Source organism: Petromyzon marinus, chromosome 63 (genome assembly GCF_048934315.1).
Source record: "Petromyzon marinus isolate PM22_M1 ecotype Great Lakes invasive population chromosome 63, UKy_Petmar_22M1.pri1.0, whole genome shotgun sequence".
NCBI classification, from domain to species: Eukaryota; Metazoa; Chordata; class Hyperoartia; order Petromyzontiformes; family Petromyzontidae; genus Petromyzon; species Petromyzon marinus.
Window position 1 is genome coordinate 7849147 of NC_133729.1, and position 20439 is coordinate 7869585.

Consider the following 20439-nt stretch of genomic DNA (forward strand, 5'->3'; position numbering starts at 1 on the left):
CTGTGTGGTGAGTCTATGGGTCTCTGTGTGGTGAGTCTATGGGTCTCTGTGTGGTGAGTCTATGGGTCTCTATGTAACTCCCCACTGCTGGCCACAGGCGTCCCCCATCCATCCCACCCCCCTCCCTCTCTCCAGCTGCCTTGTGTCCAGCAGTGACCTCCGAACTCTGTGACGTCGCTTCATTGGTGCTGCCCTCTCACCCGCTCTCTCCCACCGCTCTCTCCCACCACTCTCTCCACTCGACCGGAGTGACGCCTCTCACCTCTCAAAAAGCTGTTCCCTGTTTTCCTCTATCCATGTTTTTTTATTTAACCAGACCAAACTACGTTTTATTTCATTTTACCAAGGCCCCACGGAGCTACAACGTAGCTCTTGATCAGAAGCGACCGCACGAATGATAGCTCATCATCGTCATCACGTGGACATTTGAATCGATTGGCGGTAGCCCGGGTCACCGCAAAATATTGGTGGGCCGGGCATAGTTGAAGGTTTTTTTTTTCTGGGAGCATCGCTGGTACCACCACCCTGTCCTGCCGGAGGGCGACGCTGGGAGCGATGATGACGACGACGATGTCCATCCCGCCAGCACGACCGTTACCGCCGGCCGTAGCAAGCGAGCGCCTGGTGCGCCATTGCCTCCAAGTGGTCTCGCTCGCAAAGACAAGGGGGGTGGACCGCCCACCGTAAGAAGCAGAACGTGCCGGGGAATGACCAGACCAGCATTGTGATGTACTTTCACAACAAGCGATAAACAGCCGTTGCCACGCACAAATACCCCAGCAGCCCCCCTTGTTTACGGGTGGTTTGCGTTTGTTTTTTATTTCCATATTTGGCGTGCGCATCGGGCTCAGTGACATCTCCCGTCTTCGTAGGCCTTCTGGTCTCGGAGTTATGGAGGTTTTGGCAGCCCCCCGGGTCACCGCCATTCGATTCATCTATAGCAGCAGCCAAAGACTCTAAACGCGTGGTGATACTAAATGTGGAAGGGAAAAACCGGAGGACCCGGGGTAAAACCCACGCAGTGACCACGGGGAGAGAGAGAGACACACACAAACTCCAGATATACAGCAGGCGTCAGAGTCAGAATAGAGCCAACGACCTCCTGTGTACCCGGCGAGGTAGTCAACATCTCCCAGCCACCGTGATGATGATGGAGAGACACGCAGGCTCCAAATATACAGCAGCAGCAGCAGGCGTCAGGGCCGGCATCGAACCCACGATCTCCTGAGTACCAGGCGATGGAGTCAATATCCCCACCGCCGTGGCACCCAGCCTCTATAGGGCTCGGCAAGCCATCCAGCAGTGGACGGAGCAAGTCGGCGACGCGGCCCAGCCGCTAGCGCCGCCCGTTGCTTGCGGAGATTCCCGTGGCTCGAATCCGGCAGCAGCAGCGGCAGCAGCAGCAGGCCGGGTAACCGCCACCGGGGTAACCACCGTGGGAAAACCACCGGGGGGTAACCACCGGGGGGTAACCACCGGGGGGTAACCACCACCGGGGTAACCACCGCCGGGTAACCACCGCCGGGTAACCACCGGGGGGTAACCACCACCGGGGGGTAACCACCGGGGGGTAACCACCACCGGGGTAACCACCACCGTGGGGTAACCACCGGGGGGTAACCACCACCGGGGGGTAACCACTGGGGGGTAACCACCACCGTGGGGTAACCACCACCGTGGGGTAACCACCACCGGGGGGTAACCACCACCGGGGGGTAACTACCACCGGGGTAACCACCACCGGGGGGTAACCACTGGGGGGTAACCACCACCGTGGGGTAACCACCACCGTGGGGTAACCACCACCGGGGGGTAACCACCCACCGGGGTAACCACCACTGGGGAGTAACCACTGGGGGGTAACCACCACCGTGGGGTAACCACCGGGGGGGGTAACCACCGGGGGGTAACCACCGGGGGGGGTAACCACCACCGGGGGGTAACCACCGGGGGGGGTAACCACCACCGGGGGGGGTAACCACCACCGGGGGGTAACCACCGGGGGGTAACCACCGGGGGGGGTAACCACCACCGGGGGGTAACCACCGGGGGGGGTAACCACCACCGGGGGGTAACTACCCACCATGGCGGTGAGTTGACGGTAACAGAACCTTCCAACGCGCCAGCAGACTCTTCACTCTCGGCGGACGTCAAAGGATCCCGTGACGTCACTTGGGACGTCAAAGGATCCCGTGACGTCACTTGGGACGTCCAAAGGATCCGCGACGTCACTTGGGACGTCAAAGGTTCCCGTCACGTCACTGAGGACGTCAAAGCATCCCGCGACGTCACTTGGGACGTCAAAGGTTCCCGTCACGTCACTTAGGACGTCAAAGCATCCCGCGACGTCACTTAGGACGTCAAAGCATCCCGCGACGTCACTTAGGACTTCACATCCCTGGGTCTTTGGGTAAAGTCACGCGGAGGGGTTTCGAAGAAAACAACAACAAAAAATGAACAAAATGTGTCGTCTGTTATTTTCTTTGAACCTACATTCGCGACTTTACCCCACGACCCAAAGAACATATGAATTCCCGCAGTCACGAACGCTTTAAGTCAAGGTCACTTGGGGCGTTGCAGGAGCGAGGGCGCGGCGTGCCGGCGGCGTCGCCGTTCAAAACGCTTCGCGGACAAACGTTGAGAGGGAGCAACAACCGCGAGTTTCCTCGGTCGGGATCGCACCAGCAGCAGCAGCAGCTGCTGCTATCGCCACCGCCCCACCTACTGGCTTCCGACAAACGCCGCCAGCTCGCAGGCCGGGTGCAGCAGTCACCTCGCGCTGCACAGGGGGGCGGCTGCCGCTGGGGGGGGGTGCCACTTTGTAACGCGTAGGGCAGCCGCATCGAACACAACCCCCACGCCTCACCTCCTCCCCCCCGGGTACTCAACAGGCGAGAGGCCCTTCACTGCGAGAGACGAGGTTCAGAATATCCACGGCGAGTTAACGGCGAGCGGCGTTTATTATTCACGCGGGGAGGAGAAAACCGGAGCCCGCGGGAGAAAACCACCACACGCGCACCTTGCGCGAGGGGGCAACGCTCTATCCCCTCACCCCACCCCCCACCCCCCCCCCCCCCCGTACAGATGGAATAAACAGATGGAGATTAGGCCACACACTCTGCTTCTACCTGGCCCCCCCTTGACACCCCCCCCCCCACCACGGTTAGGGGAAGGCAGTTTCACGACCCATCTGTGCGTGATCCACCAATCCTCGCTGCTGCTGCTGCTGCTGCTGCCTCCACAGTGCTGAGTCACAGCAGTGGCAGAGGTGGCCGGCCTGGCCACCGCTCACGCCAGAACCCTCCACCACCCAGCGTCCGCGCCGAGCGAATCAAAGTTGCCCGCCCGACGGGCAACTTTACAAAGGTAGTGGGGGGCCACGACCTTCAGCGGTGGGAAACTTTACCGGACGTCTTCAAAAATGTTTTTTTTTTTAAAAGAGCTTCGCAGCTCGTCGGATTCCTCCAGTCTACATCGTCTGATCAAAGTTTTCCAATTGTGGATTGACAAGGAATCTGCGTGGTCACACCGTGGCGCTCAGGTACCCATCCTCACCCACCCACCCACCCACTCGCTCACCCCCGCTAAGTTTACCCACAGACATCTGCTCGCTCGCTCGCTCACTCACTCATTCGCTCGCCCACGCATTCGCTCACCCACCCACTCGCCCTGTTACACAAGCACACAGGACAGGCCCGCGCTAACGCTGACTTTTCACACGGCTGCGTCGACATCACACGGCATCACGCGCAGCGTCAACCGCACGACACAAAGATTGCCCACCTTGCCCGTGACTGACCGATGGGGCAAATATCCACTCGCCGCGCACAAAGCGCTGGCCACAAATTAACCGCAAAATCCAAGGAGCGTGAACCGTCATCACGCGGACTCCGGTCATCCTCGCAGCGGCTGCAGTGGCGGCTTCTGCGGCCGTCTGGAATGCCTCTGCCTTCCGATGTTAGGAAGCCACTTGAGCTGTGCAATTACAAATCATCGTCTAGATTTAAAACTCGTTTCTTTAAAACTGCTTCTTGTTGTTGTTGTTGTCTAGTAGTTTGTTCTCATTCCTCCGCACCTTCGATTAGCACGGTTGGCTACGTACGGTGCGAACGAAGTTCAACGTGCGTAACATCCGGCAGACTCACGTGCGGACACACCCACACCATCTCAGACACTCGCGTGGACACACACACACACACACTCCCTGGCACGCACGCACGCACAGAAGCCGCTAGCCCCAGACGTCCGTGCCTCTAGGTTTGAGCTGGGGCCGTGGTCACGGAGCCTTGGGGAGGCCGTCAGGGCCCAAGAGGTGAGAGTCGGGGTCCGACAACACCTGGGGTCCCGGGCCCACCTAGGGGGAGCGGAGGGGAGGGAGGGTGAGCGGGTGAGCGAGTGGGTGAGCGGGCGGTGTGAGCGGGCGGTGTGAGTGGGCGGGTGAGCGAGTGGGCGGGTGTGCGAGCGAGTGTACGACTGTGCAAGTGATGCGAGTGTGTGAGCGGGTGTGTGAGCGACTGTGTGCGTGTGTGTGTAGTGGGGAGCGGTGGTGTAGCGGTTAGTGCTACGCTGTGCTACGAATCCGGCGACCCGAGACTCGGCCTCAAATGAGTACCTGGTGTAGCGGTGTGTAGTAAACATCGCTACTGGGGAGACAAAGGCAGCCGGGCGTGGTGTTGGCCACCCACCCCCTCGTGTGCCGTGCCGGCCTTCATAGGTGCTACTCGCTAACAACACTTGCCCCAAACATCTGTTAAGGCTAAACTGGATATCTTTTGTCTTAGTGTACCAGTGAGAAAGTGTGTGAGTGAGTGAGCGTGTGAGTGAGCGAGTGAGGGAGGGAGTGAGCGAGTGAACGACTGAGTGATTGAGTGAGCGACTGAGTGAGGGAGTGAGCGAGTGAGTGAGGGAGTGAGCGAGTGAGCGACTGATTGATTGAGTGAGCGGCTGAGTGATTGAGTGAGCGACTGAGTGATTGAGTGAGGGAGCGAGCGAGTGAACAACTGAGTGATTGAGTGAGCGACTGAGTGATTGAGTGAGCGACTGAGTGAGGGAGTGAGCGACTGAGTGAGGGAGTGAGCGAGTGAACGACTGATTCCTTGAGTGAGCGACTGAGTGATTGAGTTGAGCGACTGATTGAGCGAATGAATGAGGGAGCGAGTGAACGACTGAGTGATTGAGTGAGCGAGTGAACGACTGATTCATTAAGTGAGCAACTGAGTGATTGAGTGAGCGACTGAGTGATTGAGTGAGCGACTGAGTGAGGGAGTGAGCGACTGAGTGAAGGAGTGAGCGACTGAGTGAGGAAGTGACTGAGTGAGCGACTGAGTGATTGAGTTGAGCGACTGAGTGAGGTAGCGAGTGAGCGACTGAGTGAGGGAGTGAGTGAGTGAGTGAAGGAGTGAGCGAGTGAACGACTGAGTGATTGAGTGAGCGACTGAGTGATTGAGTGAGCGACTGAGTGAGGGAGTGAGCGACTGAGTGATTGAGTGAGCGACTGAGTGATTAAGTGAGCGACTGAGTGAGGGAGCGAGTGAACGACTGAGTGATTGAGTAAACGACTGAGTGAGGGAGTGAGGGAGCGAGTGAACGATTGAGTGATTGAGTTGAGCGACTGAGTGAGAGAGTGAGTGAGTGAACGAATGAGTGATTGAGTGAACCACTGAGTGATTGAGTGAGTGAAGGACTGAGTGCTTGAGTGAGCGACAGAATGATTGAGTGAGCGACTGATTAATTGAGTGAGCGACTGAGTGATTGAGTGAGCGAGTGAGCGACTGAGTGAGCGAGTGAGCGACTGAGTGATTGAGTTGAGCGACTGAGTGATTAAGTGAGCGACTTGCGTGAGGGAGTGAGCGACTGAGTGATTGAGTTGAGCGACTGAGTGAGCGAGTGAACGACTGAGTGATTGAGTGAACGACTGAGTGAGGGAGTGAGCAAGTGAACGACTGAGTGATTGAGTGAGCGACTGAGTGATTGAGTGAGCGAGTGAGTGATTGAGTGAGCGACTGAGTGAGGGAGTGAGCGACTGAGTGAAGGAGTGAGCGACTGAGTGATTGAGTGAGCGACTGAGTGAGGGAGCAACTGAACGACTGAGTGATTGAGTGAGCGACTGAGTATTTGAGTGAGCGACTGAGTGAGGAAGCGAGCGAGTGAACGACTGAGTGAGCGACTGAGTGATTGAGTGAGGGACTGAGTGAGGGAGTGAGCGAGTGAACGACTGAGTGATTGAGTGAGCGAGTGAACGACTGATTCATTGAGTGAGTGAGCGACTGAGTGATTGAGTGAGCGACTGAGTGAGGAAGCGAGCGAGTGAACGACTGAGTGAGCGACTGAGTAATTGAGTAAGCGACTGAGTGAGCGAGTGAACGACTGAGTGATTGAGTGAGCGACCGAGTGATTGAGTGAGCGACTGAGTGAGTGAGGGAGCGAGTGAGCGTCTGCACCTGGGTGCTGATGATGTAGCGGATGATGCCAGGGCAGGGGTCAAACTTCAGTTTTTGTTCCAGCTCAGCGCTGGGTTTCACAGCCTCGACAGGGAGGCCTCGGATAAACCTACACACACACACACACACGTACATACACGTACATACACGCACACACACACGCACCCACACACGCACCCACACACGCACCCACACACGCACCCACACACGCACCCACACACGTACACACACGTACACACACGCGCACCCACACGCGTACATATGAACGCACACACACGCACATACGCGCGCACACACGCACATATGTACGTAAGCACACACACGGACACGCATGCGTACGTACGCGCACACACACACAGCGTCGTCGTCGTCATCATCATCGTCTACACACTGCTGGATGAAGATCAATATGATGATGATGATGTCTCTACCCTGGGTGTGTTCTCTAATCCACGTGTTCCTCAACGCCAATCTCAGTGACTCGCAGAGCAATGCAAGACCCAGCAGGTGCCTTGGGTTGACTGCTGTGCCAGGCTAGGTGCAGGAGGTCACGGGACAGACCCTGCAGGTGCCTTGGGTTGACTGCTGTGCCAGGCTAGGTGCAGTAGGAGGTCACGGGACAGACCCAGCAGGTGCCTTGGGTTGACTGCTGTGCCAGGCTAGGTGCAGTAGGTCACGGGACAGACCCAGGTGCCTTGGGTTGACTGCTGTGCCAGGCTAGGTGCAGTAGGAGGTCACGGGACAGACCCAGGTGCCTTGGGTTGACTGCTGTGCCAGGCTAGGTGCAGTAGGAGGTCACGGGACAGACCCAGGTGCCATGGGTTGACTGCTGTGCCAGGCTAGGTGCAGTAGGAGGTCACGGGACAGACCCAGGTGCCATGGGTTGACTGCTGTGCCAGGCTAAGTGCAGCAGGAGGTCACGGGACAGACCCAGCAGGTGCCATGGGTTGACTGCTGTGCCAGGCTAGGTGCAGTAGGAGGTCACGGGACAGACCCAGGTGCCATGGGTTGACCGACTAAAATGACCGGCAGATGCACCACCTGCGGCAAACCGCTGCACTCAATAGGTGCTCGCTAACAGCACTTGTCCCAACCCTCTGTGAAAGCCTACACGGGGGACCTTTGTCTTTGTATGCGACTATAAGCGTGCGTGCGTGGCGAGCGGTGACACGGCGGTTAGCGTGCTCCCCGACAAACAGCTCCTGGGCCTCCCCTAGGTCGTCTCAGCCTTAACCGAGTACCCTGGTGCAGCGGAGCGTAAACTCGTCACTGGCAGTGGGGAGGGGGGGGGGGAGGGGGGGGGGCCCTCACGATTCTCCGTTGTCGTGGCGGTCGGCGGGAGGGAAGCAGCGCCGCAGCAGTCCCAGCAGGGCCCCGGCGTCTCCCTCGAGCACGAACAAAACCGCGTTGGGGCCAGCGTCAAACGTGTACGCGGCCTGCACGGACAACGCACCGCGGCACGCACGTGTCACCTTCGGGGGGGAGGGGGGGCGGTGTGGCACGCACGTGTCACCTTCGGGGGGGGGGGGCGGTGTGGCACGCACGTGTCACCTTCGGGGGGGGGGGGGGGCGGTGTGGCACGCACGTGTCACCTTCGGGGGGGGGGGCGGTGTGGGCACGCACGTGTCACCTTCGGGGGGGGGGGGGGCGGTGTGGCACGCACGTGTCACCTTCGGGGGGGGGGGCGGTGTGGCATGCACGTGTCACCTTCGGGGTGGGGGGGCGGTGTGGCACGCACGTGTCACCTTCGGGGGGGGGGCGGTGTGGCATGCACGTGTCACCTTCGGGGGGGGGGGCGGTGTGGCATGCACGTGTCACCTTCGGGGTGGGGGGCGGTGTGGCACGCACGTGTCACCTTCGGGGTGGGGGGGCGGTGTGGCACGCACGTGTCACCTTCGGGGGGGGGCGGTGTGGCACGCACGTGTCACCTTCGGGGGGGGGGCGGTGTGGCATGCACGTGTCACCTTCGGGGGGGGGGCGGTGTGGCATGCACGTGTCACCTTCGGGGTGGGGGGGCGGTGTGGCACGCACGTGTCACCTTCGGGGGGGGGGGGCGGTGTGGCACGCACGTGTCACCTTCGGGGGGAGCGGTGTGGCACGCACGTGTCACCTTCGGGGGGGGGAGGGGGGGCGGTGTGGCACGCACGTGTCACCTTCGGGGGGGGGAGGGGGGGCGGTGTGGCACGCACGTGTCACCTTCGGGGGGGGGCGGTGTGGCACGCACGTGTCACCTTCGGGGGGGGCGGTGTGGCACGCACGTGTCACCTTCGGGGGGGGCGGTGTGGCACGCACGTGTCACCTTCGGGGGGGGGCGGTGTGGCACGCACGTGTCACCTTCGGGGGGGGGCGGTGTGGCACGCACGTGTCACCTTCGGGGGGGGGCGGTGTGGCACGCACGTGCGCCCCGGCCGCCTTTGTCGACATTGAGCGGGTTTTTATTGTTTGAGTGAGTGGGGAAGCCAACTCGGACGACAAGCCGGACTTGTAGCGCAGATGCGCGCAGACACGCCCACAGACACGCGCGGCACAGACACGCAGACGCGCAACACAGACACGCAGACACACGCGCAGACACACAGACACACGCACAGACACGCAGACGCGCCCACAGACACGCGCGGCACAGACACGCCGACACACGCACAGACACGCAGACGCGCGGCACAGACACGCAGACACGCGCGCACAGACACGCAGACACGCGCGGCACAGACACGCAGACACACAGACAAAAATAACTAAGACAAAGATCCCCCATATAGCCTGTACCAGAACTGTAGGGGCAAGTGCTGTTAGCGAGCAGCAGCACCTATGAAGGCCGGAACTGTACACGAGGGGGGGTGGGCGGCCAGCACCACGCCCAGCACGCCTTTGTCTCCCCAGTGGCGATGTTTACTACACACCAGGTACTCATTTGAGGCCGAGTCAACCTAGGGGACGCCCAGCACCGGTTCAGACAATCGTCATCGGTGTTGTCGGCCGCGAGCGGGAATCGAACCCGGGTCGCCGGGTTCGTAGCACTACCCGCTACACTACCTCTCCCCTAGTACACACACACACACACAGCCGCCGACACGCTCGCACACCGGACCACCCCCCCTCACCCCCTCCCCCCCCCCCCCCCAAGGTGGGCCCCCGACTCTCACCGCCACCGCAGCTCACCACGGTGCGTGAGCTGGCGCGGTTGAGCGCGTGGACGAACGCCACGATGGCGCGCGAGGCGTCCGTGAGGTAGGCGAGCGGGGGAACGTGTCCAGGCACGTCGCGTGGAACTGGTTGCTGTCGCGCATGCAGAGCTCGGCGAAAGCCGGGAAGTCGCGCGCCGCCACCGCCGCAGACACCGCCGCCATGCGCTGCGGCACCACCAGCTCGGCTCGCAGCTGGGGCGGCACGGCGGGGGGGGGAGACACGGCGGGGAGACACGCGGGGAGACACGCGGGGAGACACGAGGCACACGGTCGGGGCTACGTACGGTGCAAGCGAGACGCGGGAAGAGGTGCAGGGAGACGGAGGGAGACCTGGGGGAGACAGAGGGAGATGGAGGGAGACAGAGGGAGACCTGGGGGAGACAGAGGGAGACAGAGGGAGACGGAGGGAGACGCGGGGGAGACAGAGGGAGACAGAGGGAGACAGAGGGAGATCTGGGGGAGACAGAGGGAGATGGAGGGAGACAGAGGGAGACGAAGGGAGACGAAGGGAGACAGAGGGAGACAGAGGGAGACAGAAGGAGACCTGGGAAAGACAGAGGGAGACCTGGGGGAGACAGAGGGAGATGGAGGGAGACAGAGGGAGATGGAGGGAGACAGAGGGAGACCTGGGGGAGACAGAGGGAGACAGAGGGAGACAGAGGGGAGACAGAGGGAGACAGAAGGAGACGAAGGGAGACGAAGGGAGACGAAGGGAGACAGAGGGAGACGGAGGGAGACCTGGGGAGACAGAGGGAGACCTGGGGGAGACAGAGGGAGACCTGGGGGAGACAGAGGGAGACCTGGGGGAGACCTGTAGAAGACAGAGGGAGACCTGGAGGAGACAGAGGGAGACCTGTAGAAGACAGAGGGAGACCTGGAGGAGACAGAGGGGAGACCTGGGGGAGACAGAGAGACAGGGAGATCTGCGTGAGACAGAGGAAGACAAAGGGAGACAGAGGGAGACCTGAGGGAGACCTGTAGAAGACAGAGGGAGACAGAGGGAGACAGAGGGAGACCTGGGGGAGACCTGGGGGAGACGTGACGTTGATATGGACTCCCTAACTCACCTACACTCACTCACCAATTTACCCACCACTAAATCACTCACCCACTCACCCTCCCATATACAGACTCACCCCAGCCTCCCACCATTCCTTCACCCACTTGCTCACACTCACTCACATACCTACTCATACTCACTCACGTACCTACTAACCCTGCTCACACTCACTCACGTACCTACTCACCCGCTCACTCACCCACTCACGTACCTACTCACCCGCTCACACTCACTCACGTACCTACTCACTCGCTCACTCACCCACTCACGTACCTACCCCCGCTCACACTCCCTCACGTACCTACTCACTCGCTCACTCACTCACTCACGTACCTACTCACCCGCTCACTCTCACTCACGTACCTACTCACTCCGCTCACACTCACTCACGTACCTACTCACTCGCTCACTCACTCACTCACGTACCTACTCACCCGCTCACTCTCACTCACGTACCTACTCACCCGCTCACTCACTCACTCACGTACCTACTCACCCGCTCGCACTCACTCACGTACCTACTCACCCGCTCACTCACTCTCTCACTCACGTACCTACTCACCCACTTATTTACCAACCCACTCGCTCACTCACCCGCAAAAGCTCCGATGTCTGGACGCTGGTCTGCATGCCGGCCGTACTGCCCACGAGCTTCCGGTCAGCGCTCACCTGGGCGAGACAGGGCCAGAGATACAACCACTCACCTACTCACCCACCCACACACCCAGGTAGTCAACTACTCACCAACCCACCTAGTCAACTACTCACCCACCCACCCACACAGCCACCCACCCACCCACACACCCACCCAAACAAACAAACACCCACCCCCACACACCCACCTAGTCAACCACTCACCAACCCACCCACTCACCTACCCACCTATCCACCCACACACCCACCCAAACAAACACACACACACCCAGGTAGTCAACTACTCACCAACCCACCTAGTCAACTACTCACCATCCCACCCACTCACCCACCCAAACAAACACCCACCTAGTCAACCACTCACCAACCCACCCACTCACCTACCCACCTATCCACCCACACACCCACCCACTCACCCACCCACCCACACACCCACCTAGTCAACCACTCACCAACCCACCCACTCACCTACCCACCTATCCACCCACACACCCACCCAAACAAACACCCACCCACACACCCACCTATCCACCCACACACCCACCCACCCACCCACACACCCACCCACACACCCACCTAGTCAACCACTCACCAACCCACCCACTCACCTACCCACCTATCCACCCACACACCCACCCAAACAAACACCCACCCACACACCCACCTATCCACCCACACAACCACCCACCCACACACCCACCCACACACCCACCTAGTCAACTACTCACCTATCTACCCAATCAATCACCCACCCAACCACCGATTCACTCACCGACTTATCCCTCTACTTGTCGAGCCGGTGAAACGGTGAACCGAGTGAACCGGTGATCCGAGTGATCCGGTGAGCCGAGTGATCCGGTGAGCCGAGTGATCCGGTGAACCGGTGATCCGAGTTGATCCGAGCGTGCCGACTCACCACGAGCACGAGGGCCCTCAGCTGGGGCCAGTGTCCGTGGGGCCGCACGGAGCGGGCCACGCTGTCGGTGCCGTCGGGCAGCGTGCCGCGCTCCCACGCCACGAAGCCGCCCAGGACGCTGCGGCACGCCGAGCCCGAGCCGAGACGCGCGGCCACGCTCACCTCGCTCCTCGCCACCTCGCCGCTCACCACGCCCAGCAGGCGCCCCGCACAGTACGCTGGGGGTGGGGCGGGAATGAGGATTGCGACGGCCAGGTGAGAACTCAAGTGGGTGGGTGGGTGGGTGAATGAGTGGGTGGTGGGTGAATGAGTGGGTGGGTGAATGAGTGGGTGGGTGAGTGGGTGGGTGAATGAGTGGGTGGGGTGAATGAGTGGGGGGGTGAGTGAATGTGTGGATGGTGGGTGAATGAGTGGGTGGTGGGTGAATGAGTGGGTGGTGGGTGAGTGAATGAGTGGGTGGTGGGTGAATGTGTGGGTGGGTGAGTGAATGAGTGGGTGGGTGGGTGGGTGAGTGAATGAGTGGGTGGGTGGGTGGGTGAGTGAATGAATGGGTGGGTGAGTGGGTGGGTGAATGAGTGGGTGGTGGGTGAATGAGTGGGTGGTGGGTGAATGTGTGGGTGGGTGAGTGAATGAGTGGGTGGGTGAGTGAATGAGCGGGTGGGTGAGTGGGTGGGTGAATGAGTGGGTGAGTTGGTGGGTGGATGAGTCAATGGGTTAGGGTAAACTATTACACTACCCCACCCACCCACTACCCCACCCACCCACCCACTACCCCACCCACCCACCCACTACCCCACCCACCCAGGCAGGCGTATCCGGACGCGGACGACGCGAGTCCTGCGGCCGTCGGGAAGTTGTTGATGGAGCAGACGTGCAGGTGATGGTGAGGAGGGGGAGGGCGCCCATCACCGCCGCCGCCGCCGCCATCACCGCCGCCGCCGCCATCACCGCCGCTGGGGTTGCCGTTGTCGTCCTCGTCGCTCTCCGCGTCCACCTCCTCGTGCCGCCGCTTCCCCGCGAGGCGACGAACTGCGGAGCCGTCGCAGCACGGAGGAACCGACCAATGGGAGCGCGGCACCGTGCACCCCGGCAACGCCGCCCCGGCAACGCCGCCCCGGCAACGCGCGCCCGGCAACGCCGCCCCGGCAACGCCGCCCCGGCAACGCGCGCCCGGCGACCGAGCACTCCGATTGCTGGTGAACGGTCACGATGTCATGGCCAACAATATCAGCTATCTGAACCGGTCCTGGGCCTTCCTCAGGTAGACTGAATGAGTAGTACCTGGTGCGGTGTGGAGTAAACATCGCCAACGGGGAGACAAAGGCGGCCGGGCGTGGTTGCTGGCCACCCACCCCCTCGTGTGCCGTGCCGGCCTTCACAGGTGCTGCTCGCTAACAGCACTTGCCCCAACATCCTGCTAAGGCTACACGGGGGGCCTTTGTCTGCGTGCGTCCACGTCCGCACGTGTGCGTGCGTGCGTGCGTGCATCTCACTCTCGCGCAGGCAGGCTTGCAGCCGGGGGTGCTGCGCGTCCTCCTCCTTCCCGTTGAGCCACACGCGGTCGCGCGGGAACCGCGGACTCGACGCCACGGTCGTCGTGCTCTTGAGCTGCGCGCTCGCACGGAGACGGAGGAGACGCACACACGCACGCACGCACGCGGGGAGAGTCTCGAGTTGTCTAACCGCGAGAAGACTCGAGCGACCGGGACAGTCTCGTTTGTAAGATTGTGCGAGTGGGTCGGCGAGTGGGTGGGTGAATATGTGCGCAAGTGGGCGAGTGTGTGAATGAGTGCGTGAGTGGATTAATGTGTGGGTGGGTGAGTTAGTAACTGATTGAGGGAGATGACATTTCCCAGCATCAAGGTGATGTTTTTTTTTTTGTAACCAGGCGAGCAGTTCAACCAGGCGCTTGGGCACCCGGGCCATGCGAACTACATGAGCTCAACGATTGTGGGAGGGTCTGTGTCCAGATCTCTCAAGGGGCCTGGTTAGACCCAGGACGGAGAGTAGGCAGGGCCAGCCCGAATGTTTTAAAAAAACTGGCGCAGACGTCCCTTCAGAGGGGGTTCGCAGAGACACGTACCGGACTCTTCCTCCCTCCTCCTCCCACCTCCTCCCTCCTCCTCTTTTGTTTGTTATTTAATTTGCTTGTGAGTGTCCATAACTTGGCTTAAAGCTTTCGTGACTGCAGGAATTCATATTCTTTGTGTCTTTCGGTAAAGTCACGGAGAACACACGCAGTCGTCATCAGGAGGACGATTGCTTGTGTTGCGATGGAAACGTCGGAGTTTTTGTTAATGTTTTTGTTCTACGTGACTTTAGCGAAATACCCAAAGAATATAGTGCCCATAACCTTGGACGTGAGTGCACCAAATGAAATGAATGTGCCCGTTAAGAGAAGAATTTTGCGGTATACGCGTAAGTAGCGAGCTTCTGCCAGGAGGAGGCCCAGCTAAGTCCGCCATAACCAACTCTCAAAATATGGAACGCTTCACGAATTTGCGTCACCTCCTCACTTTCCTCTCTCCTCCTACCTCCTCCTCCCTCCTACTCCTCCCTTCTCCCCTCCTCCCTCCTCCTCCTCTTCCTCCTCCTCCCCTCTCCTCCTCCACCTCCTGCTCACCTGGTCCTGGTGCAGCGTCACGCTCAGGGACGAGTTGATGGGCAGGACAAGTTGCTCATCGCGTTTGCCCCCTGCGGGAGACACAGCGGGCACAATTAGCCATCACGTTGCCTCAAATCTCATCTTGTCGCCTCATGTAGATTTATATTTACGTGTAGCGACGCCTTATTCCAAGGTGCTTTACAACAATCATGAAATTATACGCAAGATGGTAGCGGTTGAGATAATACAAAAGTGGTGGGGTTGTTGTTGTTATTAAAATTGGTGGTGTAGTTGTGGTGACAGGAGACTTTCCAGGGTTGGTGGAGGCGTTGTGGTAGTGATAGTGGTTGGAGTAGTAATAGTGGTAGTAGTAGTAGTGATAGTGGTTGGTGTAGTGATAGGGGTAGGTGTAGTGATAGGGGTTGGTGTAGTGATAGTGGTAGGAGTTATGATAGGCGTTGTGGTAGTGATAGTGGTAGGGGTAGTGATAGTGATAGTAGTAGTGATAGTGGTTGGTGTAGTGATAGGGGTAGTGGTAGGGGTAGTGATAGTGGTTGGAGTAGTGATAGTGGTAGGTATAGTGATAGGGGTTGGAGTAGTGATAGGGGCAGTGGAAGTGATAGGGGTAGTGATAGTGGTTGGTGTAGTGATAGGGGTAGTGGTAGTGATAGTGGTAGGTGTAGTGATAGTGGTTGGAGTAGTGATAGTGGTAGGGGTAGTGATAGGGGTTGGAGTAGTGATAGGGGTTGGGGTAGTGATAGTGGTAGGGGTAGTGATAGGGGTAGTGGTAGGTGTAGTGATAGGGGTTGGAGTAGTGATAGTGGTTGGAGTAGTGATAGTGGTAGGGGTAGTGATAGGGGTAGTGGTAGGTGTAGTGATAGTGGTTGGAGTAGTGATAGTGGTAGGTGTAGTGATAGTGGTTGGAGTAGTGATAGTGGTAGGGGTAGTGATAGGGGTTGGAGTAGTGATAGTGGCTGGTGTAGTGATAGGGGTAGTGGTAGTGATAGTGGTAGTGATAGTGGTAGGTGTAGTGATAGTGGTTGGAGTAGTGATAGTGGTAGAGGTAGTGATAGGGGTTGGAGTAGTGATAGGGGTAGGGGTAGTGATAGTGATAGGGGTAGTGATAGTGGTTGGAGTAGTGATAGTGGTACGGGTAGTGATAGTGGTAGGGGTAGTGATAGGCGAGTGGTAGGTGTAGTGATAGGGGTTGGAGTAGTGATAGGGGTAGTGATAGTGGTAGGGGTAGTGATAGGGGAGTGGTAGGGGTAGTGATACGGGTTGGAGTAGTGATAGGGGTAGGGGTAGTCATAGTGGTAGGTGTAGTGATAGTGGTTGGAGTAGTGATAGTGATAGGGGTAGTGATAGGGGTCGTTAGAGGGGTAGATCAATGAGTTGGGGTATCAGAATCAGAATATTTAGATGTACTGCCGGAGGAATCCGATGAGCTATGAAGCTCTTTTTCATGTTCAGTAGAGGCACGGTGTCAGAACGTTACAAACACAATACAACAACAAAGGATAGGAAAAGTATACAAATAACTTGAAAAAATATATAAAAATAAAACTAAACTTTTCTTTTATCTCACCAAGGTAAAGCTCACCGAGCATTTAGATTATTTTCCAGAAGCGACCTGGCCACAAATGAAAGCTCAACCAAGTGGAACTTCAAAGCAGCCAAATTCTCTAAACGTGTCGTGATGTCCATTCTAAATGTGGAGGGTAAAAACCGGTGGACCTGGAGGAAATCTCCACGCGACCATGGGGAGAGAGAGAAGCACAGACTCCAAATATACAGCAGCAGCAGCGGGCGTCACGGTCGGGATCAAGCCTACGACCTCCTGCATACCAGGCGAGGTTGTTAACATCTTCGCCACTGTTGCAAGAGCGATGTGGGGCATTGGTCTGCCAGTAGGGGGTGATGATTGCTACTGTGTGTAAGCGCGTGTGTGTGTGTGAGAAATACATGGGGAGCGGTGGTGTAGCGGTTAGTGGACTGCGCTACGAAACCGGCGACCCGAGTTCGATTCCCGCTCACGGCCAACACCGAGTGACGATTATCCGAACCGGTCCTGGGCCTCCCTTAGGTCGACTCAGCCTCAAATGAGTACCTGGTGCGGTGTGTAGTAAACATCGCCACTGGGGAGACAAAGGCGGTCGGGCGTGGTTGCTGGCCACCCACCCCCTCGTGTGCCGTGTCGGCCTTCATAGGTGCTGCTCGCTAACAGCACTTGCCCCTACAGTCTGTTATAGGCTACACGGGAGGTCTTTGTCTTTGTGTGATCCAATTTGAGTGACTTGTGATTGTAATTTCTCCGAATTGGAAAAATGTGGACCCTTGCACAAAGAAACAATAGGCTATACTGTTGTAAATAATGCCACATACATACAGTACACATAGTACGCGTGACAGCACACAATACTGTACACGTGTCACATACAGTAAATATAGTACACACAACACACGCTACACGTGACAGTACACAATACAGTGCACGTGTCATATACAGTTCACATAGAACACACAGTACATGTGACAGTACACAACAGTACCCGCGTCACATATAGTAGGCATAGTTCACGTGGCAGTACACAATACAGTACACGTGTCACATACAGTACACACAGTACACGTCACACGTGACAGTACACAATACAGTACACGTGTCATATACAGTTCATAGTACACACAGTACATGTGCCAGTACACAACAATACCCGCGTTACATAGTTTACATAGTTCACGTGGCAGTACACAATACAGTACACGTGTCACATATAGGACACATAGTACACACAGCACACGTCACACGTGACAGTACACAATACTGTACACGTGTCACATACAGTACACAGCACAGTAGACTGTCACATTCAGTGCACAGTGTGCACAGTACACACAATACAGTAGACGGTGCACGTAAAATACAGTAGCGTGCACACAGTCCACGTGACACACACACAGTACACAATGTGGCAGTACACGCACAGTACACGTGGCAGTACACAATGTGGCAGTACACGCACAGTACACGCACATTACACGTGGCAGTACACGCACAGTACACGTGGCAGTACACGCACAGTACACGTGGCAGTACACGCACAGTACACGTGGCAGTACACGCACAGTACACGTGGCAGTACACGCACAGTACACGCACAGTACACGTGGCAGTACACAATGTGGCAGTACACGCACAGTACACAATGTGGCAGTACACGCACAGTACACAATGTGGCAGTACACGCACAGTACACGTGGCAGTACACGCACAGTACACGTGGCAGTACACGCACAGTACACGCACAGTACACGCACAGTACACAATGTGGCAGTACACGCACAGTACACAATGTGGCAGTACACGCACAGTACACGTGGCAGTACACGCACAGTACACGTGGCAGTACACGCACAGTACACGTGGCAGTACACGCACAGTACACGTGGCAGTACACGCACAGTACACGTGGCAGTACACAATGTGGCAGTACACGCACAGTACACGTGGCAGTACACGCACAGTACACGCACAGTACACAATGTGGCAGTACACGCACAGTACACGCACAGTACACGCACAGTACACGCACAGTACACGCACAGTACACGCACAGTACACGCACAGTACACGCACAGTACACGCACAGTACACGCGGCAGTACAAAATGTGGCAGTACACGCGGCAGTACACGCGGCAGTACACGCGGCAGTACACGTGGCAGTACACGCACAGTACACGCACAGTACACGCACAGTACACGCACAGTACACGCACAGTACACGCACAGTACACGCACAGTACACGCACAGTACACGCACAGTACACGCACAGTACACGCACAGTACACGCACAGTACACGCACAGTACACGCACAGTACACAATGTGGCACGCACAGTACACGCACAGTACACAATGTGGCAGTACACGCACAGTACTTGACGACGGCGATGTTGACGGGCGCCGTGCACGTGAGGGTCCGCACGGGCGAGGAGGCCTCCTGCTGCCCGGCCGGAGAGGTCATGGCGAGGAGTTCAGAGGGCGGCACGGAGAGAGCCCTGGGGGTGGGTGGGGAGAGGGGGACACCGGGGGTGGGAAGAGGGGGGGTGGGGAGAGGGGGGGAGAGAGAGGGGGACACCGGGGGTGGGGAGAGGGGGACACGGAGGAGACGGAATCAGAACGCTGTATCTGTACTGGAGGAATCCGATGAGCTATAAAGCTCTTTTTTCTCGCAGGGAAACACGGAGACTGGCATGCGGGGAGAGGGTGGGGGGGGACTCGGAATTGCAGAGAGACGCGGCGAGTACAAGAGAGGGACACACAAAGTGTAAACACAGCGACACAGCGAGACAGGGAATCACTCACTGCGAGGCAACTCCACAGGGAAGTCACTCAGACACGTGGAGACGCCGAGATAGGGAGACTTGAAGTGAGGCACGGGGAGACAGAGAGACAGATATATAGACAGAGGGAGACGGAGATACAGAGATACAGAGGGAGACAGAGACACAGAAGGAGACAGACTAAGTCAGACACGGGGAGAGAAAGACTGAAGTGAGACACGGGGAGACAGAGAGACTGGAGTGAGACACGGGGAGACAGAGATCACTGACAGTGAGACACGGGAGACAGAGAGACTGGAGTGAGATATAGAGGCGTGAGACAGATAGATAGAGAGACAATGAGACAGACAGTGAGACAGACTGAGACAGCCAGATAGACAGACAGACAGATAGACAGACAGATAGACAGTGAGACAGATAGACAGAGCGAGACAGAGGGAGACAGACAGATAGACAGTGAGACAGATAGACAGAGACTGAGACTCACGTGTTGTCCACTGTGCGCGCGCCGTCCCCCAACTGTCCAACTTCAACCCGCGCGTCATCTCGCCACCGGGCCCTCGGCCAATCGGCGCACGCCGCCGACGTCTCGCGCCAACCGCCTGAGCCAATCGCGGACGCCTGACCGAATCGAGGTTGGATCCGCCCACTTTATGAACACTCCCCCTCCCGCTCGCGCGAGGCGTGACGTCACTACTCAAATAGACACACCAAAGGTAAAGATCCCCCATATAGCCTTGGCACACTTGTCGGGGCAAGTGCTGTGAGCTAGTAGCACCACCCAATATCAGAAATACTATTGCCACTGCAGGGGGAATCCGATGAGCTATAAAGCTATTTTTTTTGTTCACATGTCCAGTAAGGGTGCACGGGGTAAGAACGTTACAACAACAAATACAAAATATTTTGATTTAAAGCTTTCGTGACTGCAGTAATTCATATTCTTAGTTCTTTCGGTAAAGTCACGTAGAAGGGAAACAATAAAATAATAAAAATATAAAACAATAAAATTCTCACGACGTTTCGACTGCAACACAAGCAATCATCATCAGGTGTGAAAACAACAACAAGAAATAAAATAACAAAAAAACAATAAAATATTCTTGTTGTGGTTTTCACACCTGATGAAACTTTACCGAAAGAACCAAGAATATGAATCCCTGCAGTCACGAAAGCTTTAAATCAAAATACAAGATATGACAGTAGGGGAGGCCCCAGGGTCGGTTCAGGT

General features: G+C 57.6%; 1 protein-coding gene across 1 annotated transcript; it reads right to left on the reverse strand.

Annotated features, from left to right (window-relative positions):
- Window positions 1-283: 283 nt before the first annotated feature.
- Window positions 284-19683, reverse strand: MVD (mevalonate diphosphate decarboxylase). The gene is given in 12 exon segments (XM_032977524.2): window positions 284-4354; window positions 6441-6549; window positions 7752-7876; window positions 9603-9688; window positions 9691-9820; window positions 11283-11357; window positions 12259-12476; window positions 13060-13287; window positions 13752-13866; window positions 14882-14952; window positions 18799-18923; window positions 19231-19683. Coding segments are annotated over 11 exon segments (1326 nt in total). The 5' UTR covers window positions 18890-18923; window positions 19231-19683; the 3' UTR covers window positions 284-4276.
- Window positions 19684-20439: the final 756 nt, after the last annotated feature.